At 39.3% G+C, this 20123-nt stretch overlaps 1 protein-coding gene across 8 annotated transcripts in view; it reads left to right on the top strand.

Annotated features, from left to right (window-relative positions):
- The window catches only part of dtnbb (dystrobrevin, beta b), a 39376-nt gene that overhangs the window by 13152 nt on the left and 6101 nt on the right, over positions 1-20123 (top strand). For 5 of the 8 annotated variants that reach the window (XM_032546960.1, XM_032546957.1, XM_032546963.1 and 2 more), the window contains exons 11-16: positions 9438-9512; positions 15412-15502; positions 17816-17904; positions 17999-18112; positions 19197-19293; positions 19623-19643. In XM_032546960.1, coding sequence (XP_032402851.1) covers positions 9438-9512; positions 15412-15502; positions 17816-17904; positions 17999-18112; positions 19197-19293; positions 19623-19643 — 487 coding nt within the window. The remainder of the gene's footprint in view (positions 1-9437; positions 9513-15411; positions 15503-17815; positions 17905-17998; positions 18113-19196; positions 19294-19622; positions 19644-20123) is intronic. The other 3 variants (XM_032546961.1, XM_032546962.1, XM_032546964.1) reach the window with 3 other exon arrangements.

Genomic DNA, 20123 nt, shown 5'->3' on the forward strand with positions numbered 1-20123 from the left:
ATTCCAGACTTTGGGGCTCCTGGAAGTCGTTACAGGAAATGCATTATATTCTGCTGCTGTCTTAAACTCTGCACACGCATCTGCATCGCGACTGAGAAAATCTGAGAGTTTCCGTAGTCGGTCGCACTGCTGCTGGGACTCATCCACATAGCTGAGTTCCCCTTCATATTTTCTTTCTGCGTTGTTTCTCTGCAACTCTTTGGCTTCCCACATAAAAAAATTAAGGCAGGGCTGCAACTAACGACTTGTAAACGATTAATCTATTCTGACAGTTAATCGATTAATCTGACTTAAAAAGTACCTGTAAGATTCTGTGGACTTTTCATTTAGGACTTTTTTTTTAATACATTAGAAATGCATAAAAGATGCAAACAAAACAAATGTATTCTTTTTTTTTTTAGAAAATAAGAAAATAACAAAAAATGTATTGCCTAAAATTTAATAAGACAGCATTTCTTTAGCGAAATGATTCATCATTTTTAGTAAAAGGATTCATCCGCAGCTAAAAAAAAATATTTCTAACATCAGCATGTGAAAAATTCAGCCCTTTCTGTTTAACTCAGCATAAATACATGGAAGGACTGATCTGCTGATTTTTGTTTTTTGGATTAACTGAGCAATAATTGGAAAGCAAAAGGTGCTAATAGGAGATTTCTTTACAGAAGTTGAACTCGATTAAGCTAAAATTATGTCACCTGAGGAGGTCTAGGTAGAATATATTTACAGACAAAGGTTTTTTTTTCTTAAGTGCAATATATATATATATATATATACAGTATATATATATATATACATATATGTATATAAACATATTTGCACATTTTTGGGTTAATTACAGCTCTAAGCATGTTGTTCTTTCATCAATTTGTCTTTTTTTAGAGTTTCTATTCTGCAGTTAACAATTAATCGGTTACTAAATTAGTTGATTCATTCATTTCAATGATCGATTCATCACGATTAATCCAATTAATCGTTTCAACCCTAAATTTAAGATTATAACTTTAAACGCCATTAAATGAACCCTAACCCTAAACAGCTCAACTTTCTGACCTGACTTTTCGACATTTCCGATCGCTTTTTGCCACAACAGGAACCTCCTTCACGACTATCAATCTAAGCTGTCTTTTTATGCCTCTGCTGCAGGCAAGTGTCAGTGAGTAATTGATAGAGAGTTGCGTTTTAGCAGGAGAGCGTAGCTCAGTAAATGCCAGGGAAACAGACAGAATGATACATTCCTTTCTGTTTTTCTGTTTTCCTGTTTTCCGGCGTGATGGATACCATCAGCGCCAAATGAGTTCTCACTCCCAGGCTCCTCCCACTGGCAGGAAGTTTCTATGTTTTTTTTTTTCTGCACTCTGTTGAGATTTATGCATTCAAGATGGATATGACATTTGCATACATTTACAATTCATCACGTAGTGGAGAATAAACTGTCGACCCGAGTGGTTTTTGTACATAAAGACGAGGCGATTGGATTAGGTTGTGCCATGTAGGCTGTGTAGCATGAAATTACATCACACAAGAAGATTAATAGCGATAAAAAGGAATACGATTTGCGGCCGAGACTATGTCGGATTAAATCTTTCCAGTGCCCTCAACACTATTCTGTTCCCTGTTATTGTTCTTTTCTCTTTTTTTATGATGTTTGTTTTTTACAAGATACGCCCTAAAAGAGTAAATCCAGCCATAGAGTCCTAAATGCCCTTCAGCATACGTTTTTCTTTATCTAAACTGTTGTTTTTCTTGATGGATTATTAAAACATAGACACACTAATACCTGAATAAGATATTTGAAGCTTTATGTACCAATCTGATAATTAGGAAGCAACTTTAACTACAGACACCCTGCGTACATGGGCTGCACAGTGGCACAGTTGGTAGCACTGTTGCCTTGCAGCAGGAAGGTCCTGGGTTCGATTCCCGGCCCGGGGTTTGCATGTTCTCCATGTGCATGGTGGGTTCTCTCCGGGTACTCCGGCTTCCTCCCACAGTCCAAAAATATGACAGTCAGGTTAATTGGTCTCTCTAAATTCTCCCTAGGCATGGTTGTTTGTTCTGTCTGTCTCTGTGTTGCCCTGCTACCACGCCTCTTGCCTGAAACGTTAGCTGGAGATAGGCACCAGCACCCCTCCCAACCCCACTAGGGACAAGGGTGTTAAAAACTAGATGGATGGACCCTGCATACGCTTTGCAATTTCTGCAAACTCTCAGCTGTTTGTTTTTTTTCGAAAGGACACTTCACTTGTAGATGACATTTTAGCGTTTTATTTTATTTTTTTATATGCAGCGAGTGGGTGTTTACTGACTTTTAGAAAAATGGATGTGACTCGTTACTCGTTTCTCGATCTTTTTGCCTCTGTAGCTAGATTTCTCGCAAGGAGCGGGGGAAAAAAGCTCTGCTTTTCTTGTGATTATAAATAAAATATTGTTGACTGCAAGAAAATGTATATTTGCATATGAACCCGAGGATGAATGAATCAGCCATGCAGCCAAAGACAATGTGTTGTTAGTCTCTTTTTTTAAAATTTTATTTTATTTTACAAGCTAGCATAATGTCATGAGTCCTCATATGTGAAACGCTGTCACATCCTTTTAACTTTTTCCTTGAAAATGGTTTCGTTGTATCTATCACAAGATCCTATAAAAAGTATATAAGTAATTCAGTAGTAACCAACCCGATATAAAACTGACAATAAAATCATCAAAATCATCAACTAATGTGCTGAAATGTGTGGAAGTGGTCCAGTCAATGCATGTGTTTTTTGTTCAAATTTCAACTTCTTGTTGATATTCTTAAAAAAAAACATTGACGGTCTTTGCAGAGCATAGAGAAGGTCATTTGGGGTGAATCAGGAACACAATGTGGTTCCCATTGTGTTTGGTATGAGTGACATTATGCATTAAACTCACGTAATGAGATAGTGGTGGTGTGTGGAGCAGCGTAGTCACAGCAGTGGTTGCTAATCCACAACGTGTGGCTCTGGTACACCGGCTTCGTATTGCTGATCTGAGAACTACAAAGGAGAGGCTACGCTGCAACCTAATAGTGCGCTCACCAGGAGGCCATCAAAGTGATTTAAAATTACTTTCTTGGTGGCAAAAGCGGCATTACACTGCTCTGCCTGCAACCAAAAAGTACTTAACCAAGTAGCTGAGACAAAAACATCACGAGCTACATGCTAATAAATACAGCACCACGATCGAGGGAGAACGTTTAGTTATTGGCAGCTGATGCCTCCATCCAGGAAGATATAACAGCCAAACAGGACGCAGGAGCAGATGAAGCGTCTCTACAGGGGAAAAAACCTGAGGAAAAAACATAACAATAACGTCTTAAATAACAGCAGATAATGTGAGATGGAGAATAGTAGAAGAAGAAAGTAGCAGAGTGAGGAAAAGTGGTCAGTTTGTCCTCCAGTAGCAAAGTTTTGGATCATCTGAAGGCTTTTATCTACATTTTGTGGACGTCTTGATAGTCATTCAGTCTTGAAGTAACAAAACTATGGACTGGTGTTCACCCTGTTGTATCCTGGAGGAGAAAGAGAGAGAGATAGCTGACACAGATGGGCATTTTAAAGAATTAGTGGGTGAGTGGATAAGTAATCTCCATATCATTCATGACTCCTGAATCTTTTTCCTGCTACACTGTTTGCTGAATCGTACTGATCCCAATAAGAGTAACAGTAGCCTGAGACATGAACTCTAAAACTACCACCATTCTTTGCCAAGTTGGATAAACATTGTCTTCGATGAGCTGTCATTTCATATTATAAGTCCCCATCATATCTCGCGTGTGTGTGTGTGTGCTGACAAAGCCTGTGTCAGAACGCATGGCAGAATCAGGCTATAGCGTCAGGTTTGATCAGCCCACCCAAATTGAACGGACACGCAGTCCCCTGCTGTCCAAACCCTCACCACGCCCTCTGACGAAGTGCTGCTGTTATCTCGTGCTATTTTGAAATATTTACCGGCGTGTGGAGCGACGTCTAACCGAGAACTGGGCTGTGAATTATTTTCCTGTCTCAAAGTGTCGGGTAGATTCTTGGGGATTTGTTGTTTAGAAGAGGATGTATTGGTTCGGGAACCACCGTTTGTCTGAAAAGCTTCCTCTCACAGATAGAGCTAGCTCCACTTCTGTCAAAGTGACTTACGCAGGCCTTGTCTGTACTTTGCATTCAAATTTAATACATGCTGTAGTGTCAAATCGTGCGCCACATTCAATATTCAGAAAGTAAATTTCTCTTCACTATAAATTCTTTAGAAATTCATACAATTTTTAAAACGTATGTCCCTGCTTTACAATTTGAAGTTATCTCCTGGCCAATGCAAAAATACATCTGCGTCATTAAAACCAAGATATGAGGCGTGTAATTGGTCATCCTGAGATTTTCAGGATTAAGTTTTCATAATGGTGGTCTTGAAATTTTGGAGGCTAAGGGCAAGTCGTTTCAAGGTTTCTAGTGTCTTGAAACAACTTGAGTCACAAATTCATCAACTGTTTTTATGACTGCTGTTTTATCAGCCACTGAAATTTCATCATATTTGCACTGAACAATCATTTACAAAGACTCAAATTACTGATTAGAACTGAAATGGAGATGATCAGTAGCAATTAGGGCTGGTCAATAAATCAATAACAATATATATTGCAATAGACACATACGGTAATATCGATAGATAATACGGCTGATAGAATTTTCAGTCATTTCATTGAACTGATTCAGTAAAATGATCTGATTCTGAACTCAGATTCAGAACCGCACAGCATTCTGGGAGATGTAGGCAGAGGAATAGCTTCAGCTACTCAACCTCTCATGGCCAGCTGAGCAAGCTGTGTGGCAGCAGCTGACTCACTCTTTGGTTACCTAGCAACAAGCTGGTTAAGGTTTCGCCACAGTGCCTCACAACTACTTACAACTAAAAACCACCGAAGTGAAGCGAAAACTGTGAATAAAACAAGAAACGTCACTTCACTAGTTTGGAAGTATTTCAGATATTTAAAACAAAAAATACTACTCAATAATTATCGATATCGACCGATATGAAACGATAATATCGTGGTAGGTGTTTCAGCCATATCGTCCAGCCCTAGTGACAAAAACTCCCATTCATTCTGCCATTCTTGTGCTACTTTCCTTTAACATATGATTTATTTTTGTAGCCTTTTGCCTCATTTCCTACTCTTACGTGAATCACACATCTGAGTGTATGGTAACTTTGACATCACTTGCTTGATGGTACTTGGATTGACAGTAGCAGGATGTAATCAACTGTTTTCCTTTCGCCTTATGTGGAAATATTTGTGCTTAGTTTCTCACAGTCTAATGCAGCAGATAATTTGAGTAACATAAGGAGCTGGTGCTCTTACTTCTTTCAAGGCTTTTGTGACAGACAATAGAGTCACTTTAGTGGCGAGGCTACCTTTGAACCCAGATTGTTTTATGTCAAGGAGGTTGGCGGTATTCTGTGATCTGTTCAAAGACCACCCCTCCAATGGATTTGGATGAAAACAGGAGAGACTGGCCAGTAGTTCTCCATGGGTCTGAAGGAGAATATAATAGTCCAAGCATGAGTCCGGTGGGAAATATACCTAATGTCATTGAAGCATTAATTACATGTGAGACTGCTGCAGTTAGTAGGAGCTATTGACAGGAGCAGATTAGTAGGAACAAGGTCCAACAGGCATGTAGTGTGATTACATGTGAGATGTTTATTCACACTTTCCTCAGTCAGAGGGCAAAATGAATAAAATGATTAAATGAATAAAAGCAGCAATAGGACTTCTGCTTGCTGAGTTAAAGACACTTTTGATTAGGGTAGGTTTGGTTAGTTTGGTAAACTCTTTTCTTGTATCTGAATCTGTGAGTGGCAGAGGGTTAAGCAGACTTTTTAATTTTTAAGAAAATAATTTCTGGGTGTCCAGAGAATGCTGACAACATAGCCTAGAAGCTTGTTAGATCTGCAGGATGTTTTTGATTTGCAGCTCGGACGTTGTTACACAATGACCGGAGGGTATCATTGAGCCAACAGTGGGACTGGGAGGAGTGAGTGGGTTTGGTGGATAGAGGACAGAGACTATTTAGGCAAGAGCTCAATGACTCTTTGACATCAGTAACACTGAGAGAAAAGAATGTGCTAGAGGTTGAAAGAGCAGGGGGTCCAAGCAGGATCTTCCCAGGAGACCCCTCAGAAATCCAGAAAAGGGCATAGAAGGCCTGGACGGCACAGTTTCTTGTGAGAATGAGATTTAGCTCTTTGGTAACTTTGTGAGTTGGAAGACTGTGGACCAGTTGTAGCTCAAACAAGTGACGTGATGGTTGAAAATTTGATGAGTCATGATTGCCAAGGTGGAAATTCACATCATCAAGAACAAGGGACAGAAGAGAGCAAAGTGTCTTCTTCTTCTAGAAAGTCATTGAGTTATCCTGGTGGGTGATATACGACATACCATAAACGATTTTGACCTGTGCAAGATGGGATGGTGGTCCGAGCTGACGTATTCAGTTATGGGTATCAGTTGGTCGTATTTCCTTTTGTTGGAAATTAGCAGGTCCATTACACCACCTTACCCAAATGTACTAGAAGGATGGGAGAATGTGTGGTTCGTCATGTCTTTGGTGGAAATATGCCAAAACATTGTGCTGCTGAGTTTTGTGAGGACTTTAAAGAGTAGTATACATTAACCAGTTAGTATCTGTCATATTTCCTGATGACAAAGCACCACCCTTCTGCTTCTAGTGTTTTCGATGTCAATGGTGGGGGCGAAGGGGCAACAAGGCACGGAGCTGCACTTCCCGGAAAAAAATTGCTTTCATTCCGTGCTCTTAATTGCCTTGGCTAATGGCTCTTTTATTCAGGAAATTTCCTTCCTATTGCTTCATTCAACCTTGTCATGATAAATGAGTAATGGCACTATTCATTCTAAATGAATTAATATTGCCATTTCCATCGATAGCAACGCTGCTTTGGAAGCCGTATTATGCTGTTTGTTTACATTAGCCTCCGTTGGTGGAAAATGATTAAGATATTAACTAAATCACAAAACATAAAGACACAACAGAAAAGGATTTTCCTACAAAACACTTACAAAATTATCATTGCTTTTAACATGATAACCACATAATAAATGACAACAAACCACATAACGTAACAATCTGCCGTTAGCTCAGTCTTCTGGTTGTTGTGGCTTCCATGCCTTAAATGTCATTGGAAGCCATTTTGTGCTCTGTTTACAGCTTACATGTCTTCCTCTGGTTATGTTGTTTAAATCCTATTCCTAGCCACAAATGCACAAAGCAATGAAAAGATGTGCATTGTGGTTTTGAAAGACCTTAGTTAGTTTATTTAATCAGTCAACAATGTCTGTAGCTCAGAGCACCCAAAAATAAACTTAATCTCCCTCCGCTATCAAAGTTCTCCATTACAGATTAGATACTAACTCCTTCAAACCTTTTTGCAGAACCTCTCCTAAAATATTCTTCTGATCTAGCCCATTAGTTTTCCCTGTCTCGCTGTGCCACAGGAAATGAATATATTATACTGTCTGTCATTCAGGAGAAACGGGCCTTAGCTCTTTGCAGGCTTTGATTTTTTTAATGCCTGAATGTTGACCTCTGAGACACTGGATAGAGGTCTGGGCTGGATGTCCTCAATCAACTTCATGCGGGTAATGAGCCACGGATCCGCAGGCAATTATGCAAGTGAGTTGAGCTACATTTTAGATTTGACTTATTTTAGATAAAAGTACTAAAACCCAAACATAAAAATGAGGGGGGGTTTTATTATAGGACCCTGCTGTTACACATGAGTTGCATTAATAGATTCAAAAAAGGGGCTGAAGATTATTTTTAGAAGTCTCGCGCTGAGGAGCTTTGATTTATGTAACTCGCTGAAAGTAAAGGGAGGAGTTAAGATATGTAAATGTAAATATGCTCGCAACCATAGATGAGCATTCTGCGCACAATTTTAAATAAGACACATTTTGTATTTTTTATTTATTTGTTTGTTTTACCTATTGGCATTTTGGCTAAGCTAAAGCAAATGACATTTCCCCATTTTGCAGCATGTCTGCATGTAGCGAGGCGAAAAGACAAGGAGCCTCAGAGAGGGAAAAGGAGCGTGAGTGAGACATAGAAAATCTACGTCGTCACAAAGTCATGTGACTGCCGAGTTTCCTTGGAGACAGCAGCAGTGTAATACATTGAGATGCTCGCCTGCTCAGTTGAGGACAGATTAGGCATCTGGCAGCAGCAGCAGCAGCAGCAGCAGCAGTGGTTGGATGTGTTTCGCCACCGAGGCAGGTGCTCTCTCTCCCCGCAGAGGTAAGTCTCAGACCTCGTCCTTTGACTCCAGCTGGTTTTAAGGCGAATTGTTGACCGATAAACCTTTTTTTATGCAGCTTGTTTTCCATAATGTTTGTTTTTTTGTTTGTTTTTTCTTCATGGGGGACAAAAATAGTATGTGCAAGGTTCAGCTCTCACACTTTTTCTTATAATCTCCTGATGCAAAAATAGTGGAAAGTTGGAGCAAATGTCTTTGAGGAAAGAACAGAGCAGATGTTTTTCTAATGTGTAGTATCAAGTACTTAAACAGGAAATATTAAACAGAAAAGTGTCTGTGAGTAGATAATGCTGTTTAAATGTTTTTTTTCATTTCTGTTTTGTTTTTAAAGTAGAATAGCGCAAAAAAAAACCCTGCATGATGCTATTAACAACAGTATTCTAATATATCTATAAATTCATGTGTAGACGAGTCGGTACCTGCCTTCTGTGTCATAATGAGAGATGTAAATAAAGCGAAACAGAATCGAGGCTAATAACTACAAGGTGCAGATTCAGAGGATGCAAATCCAGAGATGTGGAGACCTCTGTGTGTTTGTGAGCGGCTGCTGTTTTCCGAGGGATGTTTTGATCCGTTAATGCCACTCCGTGCCCTGAGAGTTCGAGTCCTGGCGAGCCCCGACACGAATCCAGACACCATATGGGCCGCGGCGCTTTGTTTACTCTCCCAGATTACCTCCCACAATCACCTTCCACCGTTTTATTGGTGACGGGGTTTTTTTTGTTCTTTTTTTCCAGACTTGTGGCTTAATTAGAATCCTTGTTTGTTGTTGTTGCTCTTGCACTTGTTAATTAGAGTTGAGATAATTGCCTAAAAACATCTAACTCAGTTGCAGGAAAGTTGATTATATCACAGCAGTTCCACCGTGCTGCCCTTTTTTTTTTTTCTTCTTTGGTGCACCACATTCTGTGGGTTTTAATGATTCCTCTTTCTGCCTCCGCTCTTACGTTCTTACTTACAGCTGGATGAAGCTGAAGTTAAAATAGCTTGATTTATGATTATGAATAAAAATGCAAATTGTTCTCCCATTCCCGGTGTCAAGCAGCACAGACCTCTGCGGCGTAGCATGAAAAACCTCTAACCTTGTCTTGTTTTAGTCAGGCGAAAGCAGCGACCAACAACATGAACGACACAATGCTCATGTCCTCTGGTGCACCCACTCCTACCAAAAGGTAAGCTTTTTGAAGATACGACTGTACTCTCCCCCATAATTGACTATACAAGGACCAGATTTAAGGTACTCCAAAGTTTTGGAGAGTTTCAAAACTGATCAAATATTATGTTGTACCGTTCCTGTGATCCTTTTACTTCAATGCCAGACCAGAATTTTCTCTCTCAGCACGAGCATAAAGAAACCTAGCATCCCGCTGTCTTAACCAGTCAACCAGCTAAAGAAGGTTTCTACACTTAGCCACAAATGAGGAAAAATAAAAATAAAAATCTCTGTTTATTTCCAGACACACACACACACACACACACACACACAAAAATAACAGTTCTGGCATTGGCAACATCACTTTTATTAAGATAACTAGAGATATTAAATCACAAATGACAAGCTAAGAGGATATCCGTTAAGCTAGTAAGTTTAGGCTAGTTAGCTACTAGATATGACAGTGCTGCAAAGGCATACAATCAAACTTAAATTTATTTTCTTGGGATATTATGTGATAGATCAACACAAAACAGCACGTCATTGTAAATTCAATAGTAATGTTGAATGGTTTTCAACATTTTTTACGTTAAAAAAAATAATAAAAATGTGTCAAACATAGAACATTTTGTACCTACATGCCAAATATGTGGCAAAAAACAATAGGACTGCACATCATCCTGAACGCATGATCCCCCAGCTAAAAGATGGTAATGGCAGCATTATGCCATAGGGATGTTTTTTTTATTTTTTATTTTTTACTTGTTTTTAGAAAAAAATACTAAAACATAAACCTAAAATAATATATGGTTTTCATCTCTTTTTTTTTTTTTTTTTTTTTTTACAAATATAGATATTTGTCCAAAATGTAACTTTTTGGGCCTACATTGTAAATGTGTGGTTAAAAACACAACATCCTCAGCATTATGCCATCAGGATGACTGTTTTTCATGTCACTTTTATGTCGCTATGCACTACATTATGTCCCAAAAAGTCTTATAAGTAAAATACCTCAAAGTTTGTGATTGGATTGTGAGAAAAAGTAAAAAGTTCAAGGGTTATTCTGAATACCTCTGATACGCACTGTATCAACTTTTTATGAATGATCAATTCTGTAAAGAACTGATCAGCAAAATTGTGTGGTAATGTGCTCATGAAAGCAAGCAAGTATAAAGTTTTGCTTAATTCTTTATCAAAATGCCAAAGTCAATATAATGTTTTTGCAGCAGTAGGAAAATTCAGCACTACATCTTATTTTTCTGTTAAATTTTAGTGTTGATGATATCTAACCATAATTTTTTTTGTTGTTTTGTTTTGTTTTGCTCAGTTACTATAAAAATTATGATCGCAGTCCTGGCCGTGAGACGACAAATTACCTCCATAAATTGCCCCAAAAAATCCATATAAATCCTTTTTAATCACTCCTGAATTGAGCCCTCGTTAAAAATAGACGACAGATTCTCTCTGATCAAAATAAAAACGGCAAATCATACCCCCCCTTGCACGTATTTTTGCCTCTGAGCACCGTGACCTTCCGGGTGTATTTTTAGGTAGAAAATATGCTCTGCTGTCACAGTGAATATGTGATCACATCTACCTACTAGGATGACATGACAAAAAGATTATGGAGCTGGATGGAGCCTGGTCGCCCTAAGAGCCTCCTTTCATTTCAGTCCATCTTGTGTGAGAGCCTGGACTCTGGCATCTTTATTTACTCACAGCGGGTAACGAAGCTCTGTGGTTATGAAGCCGGCGACGGAGAAGAGCGCTCTGATGGCGCTGCAACGTAAACGCATCCTCTCCCTGCAGGTCTAGATTTTCCCCGTCTCGTGTGCGCTGTATCGCTCCGGCAAATCTTTCCGGCAATTTGTGCTCCCGAGATCAGAGCCCTGAGAGACTCGGGCGCTCCTGCGGCTGGTTAGTCAAGACGACTTCGTCGGAAATCTGGGGGAGACCGTGAACTAAGGGGGTGTGGAAGTCTCGGGCAGAGTCATCAGCCTTCGCCAAGGACTTTGTCAGCTGAAGGGCAGCTGGCAATAAAAAAGAATCCATTAATTTAAAATGTGGGGTTTTTTTTGTCCACGTAATCTTCAAAATCTAACCATCAAGCCAATCATTTATGACATTAACATTTGATTGAGATGAACAGAAGTAAAGTAAAGGTTATTTCTGACGGCGCGATGCTGGTTTTTGGGTATCTAATGACGTCACGCATCCAAACCCATGGAGGTCAGCGGATGGGTTTGTGTTGCAGCTCCAGTACGAGGCGAAAGGCGATACTCTCCCGAGGTTCCTCTCACTTTGGCGGTAACGCGGAAGCCCGATAACCTTTGTCTTGACATTTTGCTCTGTGAGTCAGCGCCGCTGTGTGAAGATGACACTCGCAGAGGATGTTGTTGCCTCGGAGGGGTCAAAACTGCTGCACATCTGCCATTTGAAGGGCAAAAGTAGCACATGAAATCACACCGTAACTACTGTATCGGTAATTACTTCAACCATTGGTTGTCTTGTCATTTTTATTCATTTGCTTGACTAATTTGAGTCATCTGTAGTCTTATTGAACACTTGTTAAACCCTTAGCAGCTCCTAACATCTGTCATGCTGAGAAACTCCAGAACAAAAAACAAGAAGCATACTAGAGCAACTAGCATCTAAAATAAGAAGTATTTGATGAATTGAAGAGACTACATGAAGGATTTATGGGAGACGGCAAAGACAAGATGGCGGAGACTATGTCTTCTCCCAATTATCACAGGGATTATAGAGTCCCAAACAAACAGAAAAGGGATGACATTGAAGTGGCGATGAGAACGCAGCAGGAATCCTGGGGAAGCAGCGTTATGGATTTTGCTGAGAGATGGAAACAAGAACACGCAGTCGCACTTGGAAGCCTTTTTTTTTGCACTCAGTTATGTTACAACCACAAGCTTCAACCACAAGCTTCGGTGCATTTTATTGGAGTTTTACCACATGATTTTGAGTAGGAAGGAAAAATACATTTCCCTAAGTGTGGCAGGCATTTGTGTCAGTACTTTTAGAGAGTAACATTTTGCTGCAATTACAGTAAAAAATGACCTCCGCCTTTAGAGACACTGAAATGTTTTATCATTTCTTCTTTGAAAGGGAAATTAGATTGAAATCATCCATCAATAGGACTTTTCATGTTTTACTACAGATTCTCAATTGGACTCAGGTCTGTACTTTCACTAGGACATATTAACATCCTCTGAGCAAAACCTTTCTATGGCAACTCCAGCCCAGGGAAATAATCTACCAACAGAACTAGTGCTTTTTATCAATATTCCAGAATTATTAACTAAAAACAAGCACCTATATCTTGCTGGAAAGTTACTTGTTAGTTAGTTCAGTCTTATTTAAAGTGTACTAAGATATTTGTACTGGAAACTACACCAAATATACTTGGTGAGATTTTGTGTTTTTGCAGTGTGGGGGTCACGTTCGGTTCAGCCCGGTTGAGTTGCTCCCTGTCTTCCTAATAAATATTAATACACTGTTAAGATTTCCCAGCATTCTCTCGCCTGGTGTCACATGAAAGGCCAGTGAGTCAAATGTGCTCCTGCAGAATAAAGCTCGTTAGGGTTGTTGCTCGTTGTCGCTCTGCTCCATAAAGATCCCCCCTAAAGCAGTTTTCCTCCAGGAAAACAATTTATTACATGTTAAGTCATTCAGAAATGGGACAGCAGAGGAAAACATTTAGAAGTGATTTAACTTACGATTCACAGGCAGTCGAATGAATGTAAAACAGCTGTGTTGATGCGATTTATTTTTTTTTTTTTTAGCCCTTGATACCGATCCGAGTTATTATGAACGGGCATTTGTTGATACCGACACCGGTGCACTGCTTCAGTAAAGTTCATGTCATGCATCCAGTAGCGTAAACAGCTGCATTTCGTCTGTCGATGCTAACGGTTAGCATTAGCATTGTGACAGCATCCGACTTTCCGAATTCTTTGGAATCCATTTATTTTATTGACAGCAGCGGCTACTTTATCCAAATTGGAGTTTTTGCACAAATGAATTCATGGTAGCGTTCTCTAACTCCCGCATATGTTCTTTAGTGAACTCAAATCTTACTGCAGAACAAAACCACTTTCTGCTCCACCTTTGCCTTGACTTTTATGTTTTAGTAACTTTCAACAACAACAAAAAAAAAATACTATTTTTATCTATGACCTCTATTTTTTTTTCTCTTTATTTCAAGTAAAGATGAATGCCACGTCTTCTGCTCCCTGTGGGGTAGGGCTGTTTGATCGCAAGGTGAAGCGGTGGAAATACTCCAAATATAGCACACACCTAAGCTGATATTGGCTTTCTGTCCCAGCGTTCTGACTTAATCCGATTCTCCGAACTAGGAGCCTGTCGACGGCGATCTGGTCCAGATAATACTCTGAATAGGCGCGGTCTCAGTTTGATGCTTCAAAATTGGAGTAAGCGACGGCTTGTTCAGAATTGTGTGGGAGCAACTTTTGTTCTCGTCTCAGAGAACAAAAGAAGTTTGAAGAAAACAAAAATACAGAATGTATGCAGCAAATGTACCAGATCAGGAAAAAAGCTAAAAGGTAAACTGGTTTGTTTTTGTCAAAAAACTAGGACAATGTGGACGTAGCATTAGAACTCCAAGAGTCGGGCAGAGCAATTCCCTGATGTGTCGCCGCATTGTTACAAGAAACATCGGTATCAGCGAGACTGTAAATTATTTAGAACGAGACCCATTTAGCAAGATGTTTTTTTAATGTCCCGCTCTGATTGAGTTCCTTTACATGTTTTTTGTTTCCTCTTAATTTGTGACACAACATTGAGCCCGTCAAGGGATCTGACGGATACTTCGGCCATTACCTCGGTTCATTCAGGGGTCGTTCATGCAATGATAACAAACTAGCTAAAGTTGCGGATTTCCCTGTTATGTTTTGTGAAGGTTTCAGCTCATCGAACAAATTTCTATCTCAAACAAAAATACCCAAAGTGAGCAAACAAAAAGTCAAGTTTATTTGTGTAGCCCATTTCAAAATGATTCACATCATAAAAATATGGAAACAAGCAATAAACATTAAATTTTGTCAATTGTCATCACATCAAACATTCATCAGTGTTACACTTACTAAAAAAAAAACTAAGCAGGTTTTAAGCTTTGCTTTAAAGGAAAATGCTATTTTAAAACTATTACTTCATGTATTGAGTAAAAATAGCTATCCAAACCAACCTGGATCCAGATGTGTATATATATACAGTATATACTGTATATATATGTTCATCTTGTTTTACACTTTTAGTTTCTCTTTGAGATCAAATAAAATCATCATTTGAAAAACACTTTTTTGGATTTCCCCAGGCTATGTTTGTAGGATATTAAAGTTCCTTTGATGATCTGAAGCCTTGGCATCAAATACTTAGTAAAAGAGGCACAACAAAGCCACTTTTTGTTCTTCAGGTTCGGTTAGAGAAGTCGCTCAGCACTGTTAGTCGATGCAGCAGCTTTACAGCCACGCTGAGTTTAATTGTCGGCCATTGGTCGTCCTCCAGTCGGAACTGGAAATGCTCCCCGCACCGTTTGAGCTCTCTTTCCCTCCTCGCTTGGAGATGACCTGCGGAGGGAAAAGCAGCATATGTCCCATCATCTGCCCACACCATATGTCCCGCCCATGATCATTTAAACTCTTGGACAATATTTGAAATCTCTTTTCTTGGCTGAAATGACCAAAGCGGATACTCGTAACTGTCATAAAAGCAGCCTGCATGCTGCTTGTCCAGTCATCATCGTTTCATTCCTCTAATCTTTTTTGCTCGTTTTCTACCAATTCTGGACTCCTGAATTGATTTGTTGAAATACTTTTTTCTGCATATAATCAGATTGACTGCGTATATGTTTGATGTTTTGCTCTGTGTTTGACTTTGGTCAGTGTTTTGGAGAGTCCCAGCCGGTTAGATGAAGAGCACCGGCTCATCGCACGATACGCTGCGCGCCTGGCAGCTGAGGCAGGCAACTCCACAGTAAGTGCCTCACAGAAAGACTCAAAGGGTTTCAGTCAAGCTGTGTTTCAAATCTCTTAGTCATAGAAGCTATTGTTTTCATCTTCACATGCCTCTCGGTTGCCGGAAAATGGTCGAAAAGTTCATTTTTGTTGTTGTATACTTCTCTGAAAATTTGTGTTCATGTCGGATCCCAAAGTTAGGAGCTTTTTTTTCTTTTTAAAACCACAAACCTCAGTGTAATCTGGGGACTTTTATGGAACAGACCATCACAAAGTGGTGCATAGTTGTGAAGTGGAAGGAAGTGACACATGGTTTTCACATTTTTGACACATAAAAATTTGAAATATTATGGTGATACCCCAAAATAAAACCCACCACAACCAATTTCCTTCAGAAAAAACTCAGCTAGTAAATAATAAAGTTCAGCTTGCAGATTATTCAACTTATAGCAAGGCATTTTCTCGTGTTTTAAGTGAAAAATTTGCAAGTGGAACTTCTTTTTTTGCTGATATTAAGCAATTATTGACTTAAAACAGACTCCGTTATGTTGCTAAAAAGTTACTTGTAAGTTAGTTTTTTTCTTAACCCTCTCTGGTCGTGGATCTGCACACACACACACACACACTCACAAACTCTAACACACTTATAGTCTTAAAAATACTCATCCAAAACACTCCTAGTAAAATCCAAAACGTCACTGCGCTGTGTTCTCATCCCGTCTCCGAAACTCTCTCCAGAACCTCTCTCACCACGTCTCTCATGCTAAAATACAGACAAAAAATTTTCATTGCTTGTTTTAGAAATATGGTGCATTTGAGGAAATCTGGAAAATGGGTGTCATATTGCATTCAAGCATTTCGTGGTCACAAAATGTTCACTGAAGGGGCAGCAAAGGCAAAAAATGTACACAAAATTATAGTAAAAATGATTTATCATAAATCTGGCTTTATTTGAAAGTAAAAAAAAAAGCAAAACCAGTATAAAAACACTATTTTTATAAAATTGAATGTCTGTGCTGTCCAATTGAGTTGAAATGAGCACTCAGTATGCTTCCATTTTCGCTACAGTAGCCTTTTAAATACGTCACGTCCATGACGACCTTCGACGGTATTATTAACCCTCCGGTTATGTTCCGGGTCAAATTGACCCGTTTTAAAGTTTAAATTATTTTTTTTTAAATAGTTGGAAGTATTGTTTTTGCATGAAACTTTTTCTATTTGTCTGAATAGGTGCACTCTACATATACTGTAAATTGAAAATGTATTTATTTCACACATTTGTACCAACCCCTAGGTCTACTTTTTACATAGATATTGTTCGGGTCAATTTGACCCGACAGTCAGGTTAAAGTGCAAAAACAGATAAAAAATTTCCATTTCTATATGTTTCCTTGCAGCTATGAACCATATTTCACCACACACAGACAAACACACCCCACCACACACATTCATGCACATGTGGACACACACAAGCCCACTTTCTCACTATTCTCTTTACTTCACTAGGAAACTGCGAGAAAGCAGGTGTTCACACAACTTTTGATGGGAATCTTTTCTGTTCCTGTGGACTAACTCCATCCACACTGAGTGGAAACTCAACAGAAGTGGAGGAAAACATAAATACTCTCTGCATGACTCATTTATCTTGATTTTAATCAGCGGGTCAATTTGACCCTGAACAGTATATGTGTCTCAAGTTCAATTATAAAGATCACCCATTGAAAAAAAAATACAGTGTAATATAAAAATTTTTACCAAAGATCAATTTCAAGAAAATTATTGTTTTTTTGTGTCTAGGTTTTTTCAGTGGACAATAAAAATGTAAATTAAATTTTTTATGTCCAAATGAGTAGATGAGTAGGTTGTCGTCATTGATCCTTAATTTGTGAGAAATAAAGAAACATCATTGCACAAATATTGATTGAAATGGTTAGTACTGGAGTTAATAATCAGACACAAAAATGTTTTGGAGGAATTTTGTGGTTTCTGACACTATTGCATGATTAAACACTCCCTGGGTCAAATTGGGTCAAACATTTTTGCTGTACTCTACAAACGAACATAACAGGAGGGTTAAGCATTAAAATATCTGCACTGGAAACTAGACGGAAAATTCACAGTTAGTGACTGTGGTGAGCTGAATAAAAATGCACACCACACTTTTCAGATTTCCATTGGTAAAAAGGTTTGAAAACCCATATGTCAGTTTTTCCTTCCACTCTTCAGTTTACGCCTGTGGCTATATCATGACAAAACGTTAAAAAGCATGAACACTCTTGCTGTATTTGTAACTTTTCTCACTGGTTTTATTGAGAGGTGTTTTGTGTTGCAGCAACAGTGTCCTCCAACAGACCTGGGTTTCAACTTCGATGCCAATAAGCAACAGAGACAGCTGATCGCAGAGCTGGAGAACAAAAACAGGTCCGCTTCATTATTTAACCTAATTCAGCTTTCTCATTGTGGGGGGGGGTAAAAAAAATTTCTATTACATTTAAAATATATTTCCCCAAATCAGGGAGATCTTGCAGGAGATCCAGAGGCTCCGTTTGGAGCATGAACAGGCCTCTCAGCCCACGCCAGAAAAAGCCCAGCAGAACCCCACGCTCCTGACCGAGCTGCGACTCCTCAGGTACGAGCCCGCCACTGAAACGACACGTGATGCAGCATCGCTGAGCTGACGATAACAGGAAGACACACACAAGTAGAGGGCCAAAACATGCCTGAGAACACCTCTGGTCTCTTCTCTTTTTCTTTCCTGAAATAATTTTCTGTCGTGCCGCAGAGCTTGTGGTCGCCGCTAGGTTATGTTCTTGGAAGAGACTTCTGCAGGAACAACAGGCTACACAGCCTCAAAGAACATCTTCTATGTGTGTGCTCTGTCCTAAATAATAAATCAAAAACCACTTGTAGAAAGTGAACAGAGGTAGAAACGTTACAGCCTATGCATGTTTTGCGTAGGCCACAAGCAGAAGCTTCCATTTTTGCCAAAGTTATTTTAATCGTAGTTCTTGCTATGATGAACAGGATGTGAGAACTGCATTTCATTCAATCGGGTTATCTTTGTTTTAGATAAAATGTAGGGTTTTTGTAACATTTAAGCTTGACCCAAAACAAGAACAAGAAAATGACTTGTAAGGGGAAAAAAGATTCCAAACTAACACAACAGTTTTTTTCACATTGGCAATATTCAAAATTACGTTATTGTTTTTTAGTTGTTTTTTTTTTTTTTTTTTTAGTCTTCTCTGTTCCCTTACTGATCTGCTGCTATAATGTCCCGGACGGAAGTTTCTAAATATCTGGTTCAAAATATCTGGAAATATGCAGTTAAACACTATAAACAGCAGAGGGTGCTAACAAGCCCCAACACAAATGAAGGATTTCAGTTTACTCTGATTTATGTATTTCTTTTGTGGACATGTGTCAGGTTGATTTAAAAAATAATTCTTTGTGCTCCTGTCAAAAACAATAATTAGAAGGATAAAAACAAAAAAAAAACTCAGTACTGAATCAGATTTTTTTTTCTTTTTCATAGAAAATAATTAACTTTCAATTTACCACAAAATCAATCAAAAACTTTCAGGGTCAACTTCACTTTTTTGTTGTTGTTGTTTTGGTTTTGCACTCTAACTAGAACGCAGACTGCTGTTTTTACCCAAAATCCACACGCGAATGAACAAACCTGAAACGTGAACCGTGTTGCCTGCCGTCCACAGACACAGGAAGGACGAGCTGGAGAGGCGCATGTCGGCCCTGCAGGAGAGCCGGCGGGAGCTGATGGTCCAGCTGGAGGGTCTGATGAGGCTGCTGAAGGTAAGACCGCCTCCTGATTCAAGAAGCTTTACCTGCAGGTGGGAGGCCGAAACCCCCAACTTAGGTAGAGCATCAAACGTCTTGGGTCAGCTGCTCTTCTTTGGGTTTTCTTACTGGCTCGTTGCTGCTAATCTACCTCCGATAATTGGGATTTGAATAGATGAAATGTGTCATCCTCTCCAAGCACAACAAACTACCTTGATGTTATGCAATGTAAACGTGTGCCATGTGAAAATGCATGCAGAAATCACTTTCTCCTTCTTTTTTTCATTAATTTTGTTGCTCTCGCTCTTCTCGCTTTCTCTCTGCTCACCTTTGTTGGCTGATAGGATGAGGAGCAGAAGCAGGCTGTAAGTTGCTCTCGATTCGCTTTGCAAAGTGCTTACAGTAGTCGATGGTCTCTGCGCTTCCCCCTGTTCCTCACAGACACAGCTTGCACAAGTTTTGTGAAATCGACTTAGAAAAATATCACATTTTTCATTGACATCAACTCCTGACTACCGCATAGATATTTTTCCGTTGGATCTGAGCATGAAGGTTCGCGTCATCCTGTTCAATGATATGTTCAAACCAATTCAAGAATGCTGTGTTTTTATTAGTCCGGACTCAGCACAGGACCCATCACATTTATTAACCTCCTGATTCAGTGAAGGAGTTTGAATGAGAGAAACTCAAGCAGTGTCGCGTGAAGAGAAAACTGAGAACAACTGACAGTAAAGATCTGTACGTACCCATACATTTAAATGTGGAAGTTATGGACATTTCTTAAGTATTTCACGTCAGCTCTGACAAGTCGTGTCAAATTTACTTTGTCTAACTGCATCAGGACT

Source organism: Xiphophorus hellerii, chromosome 19 (assembly GCF_003331165.1).
Source record: "Xiphophorus hellerii strain 12219 chromosome 19, Xiphophorus_hellerii-4.1, whole genome shotgun sequence".
Taxonomy (NCBI): Eukaryota; Metazoa; Chordata; class Actinopteri; order Cyprinodontiformes; family Poeciliidae; genus Xiphophorus; species Xiphophorus hellerii.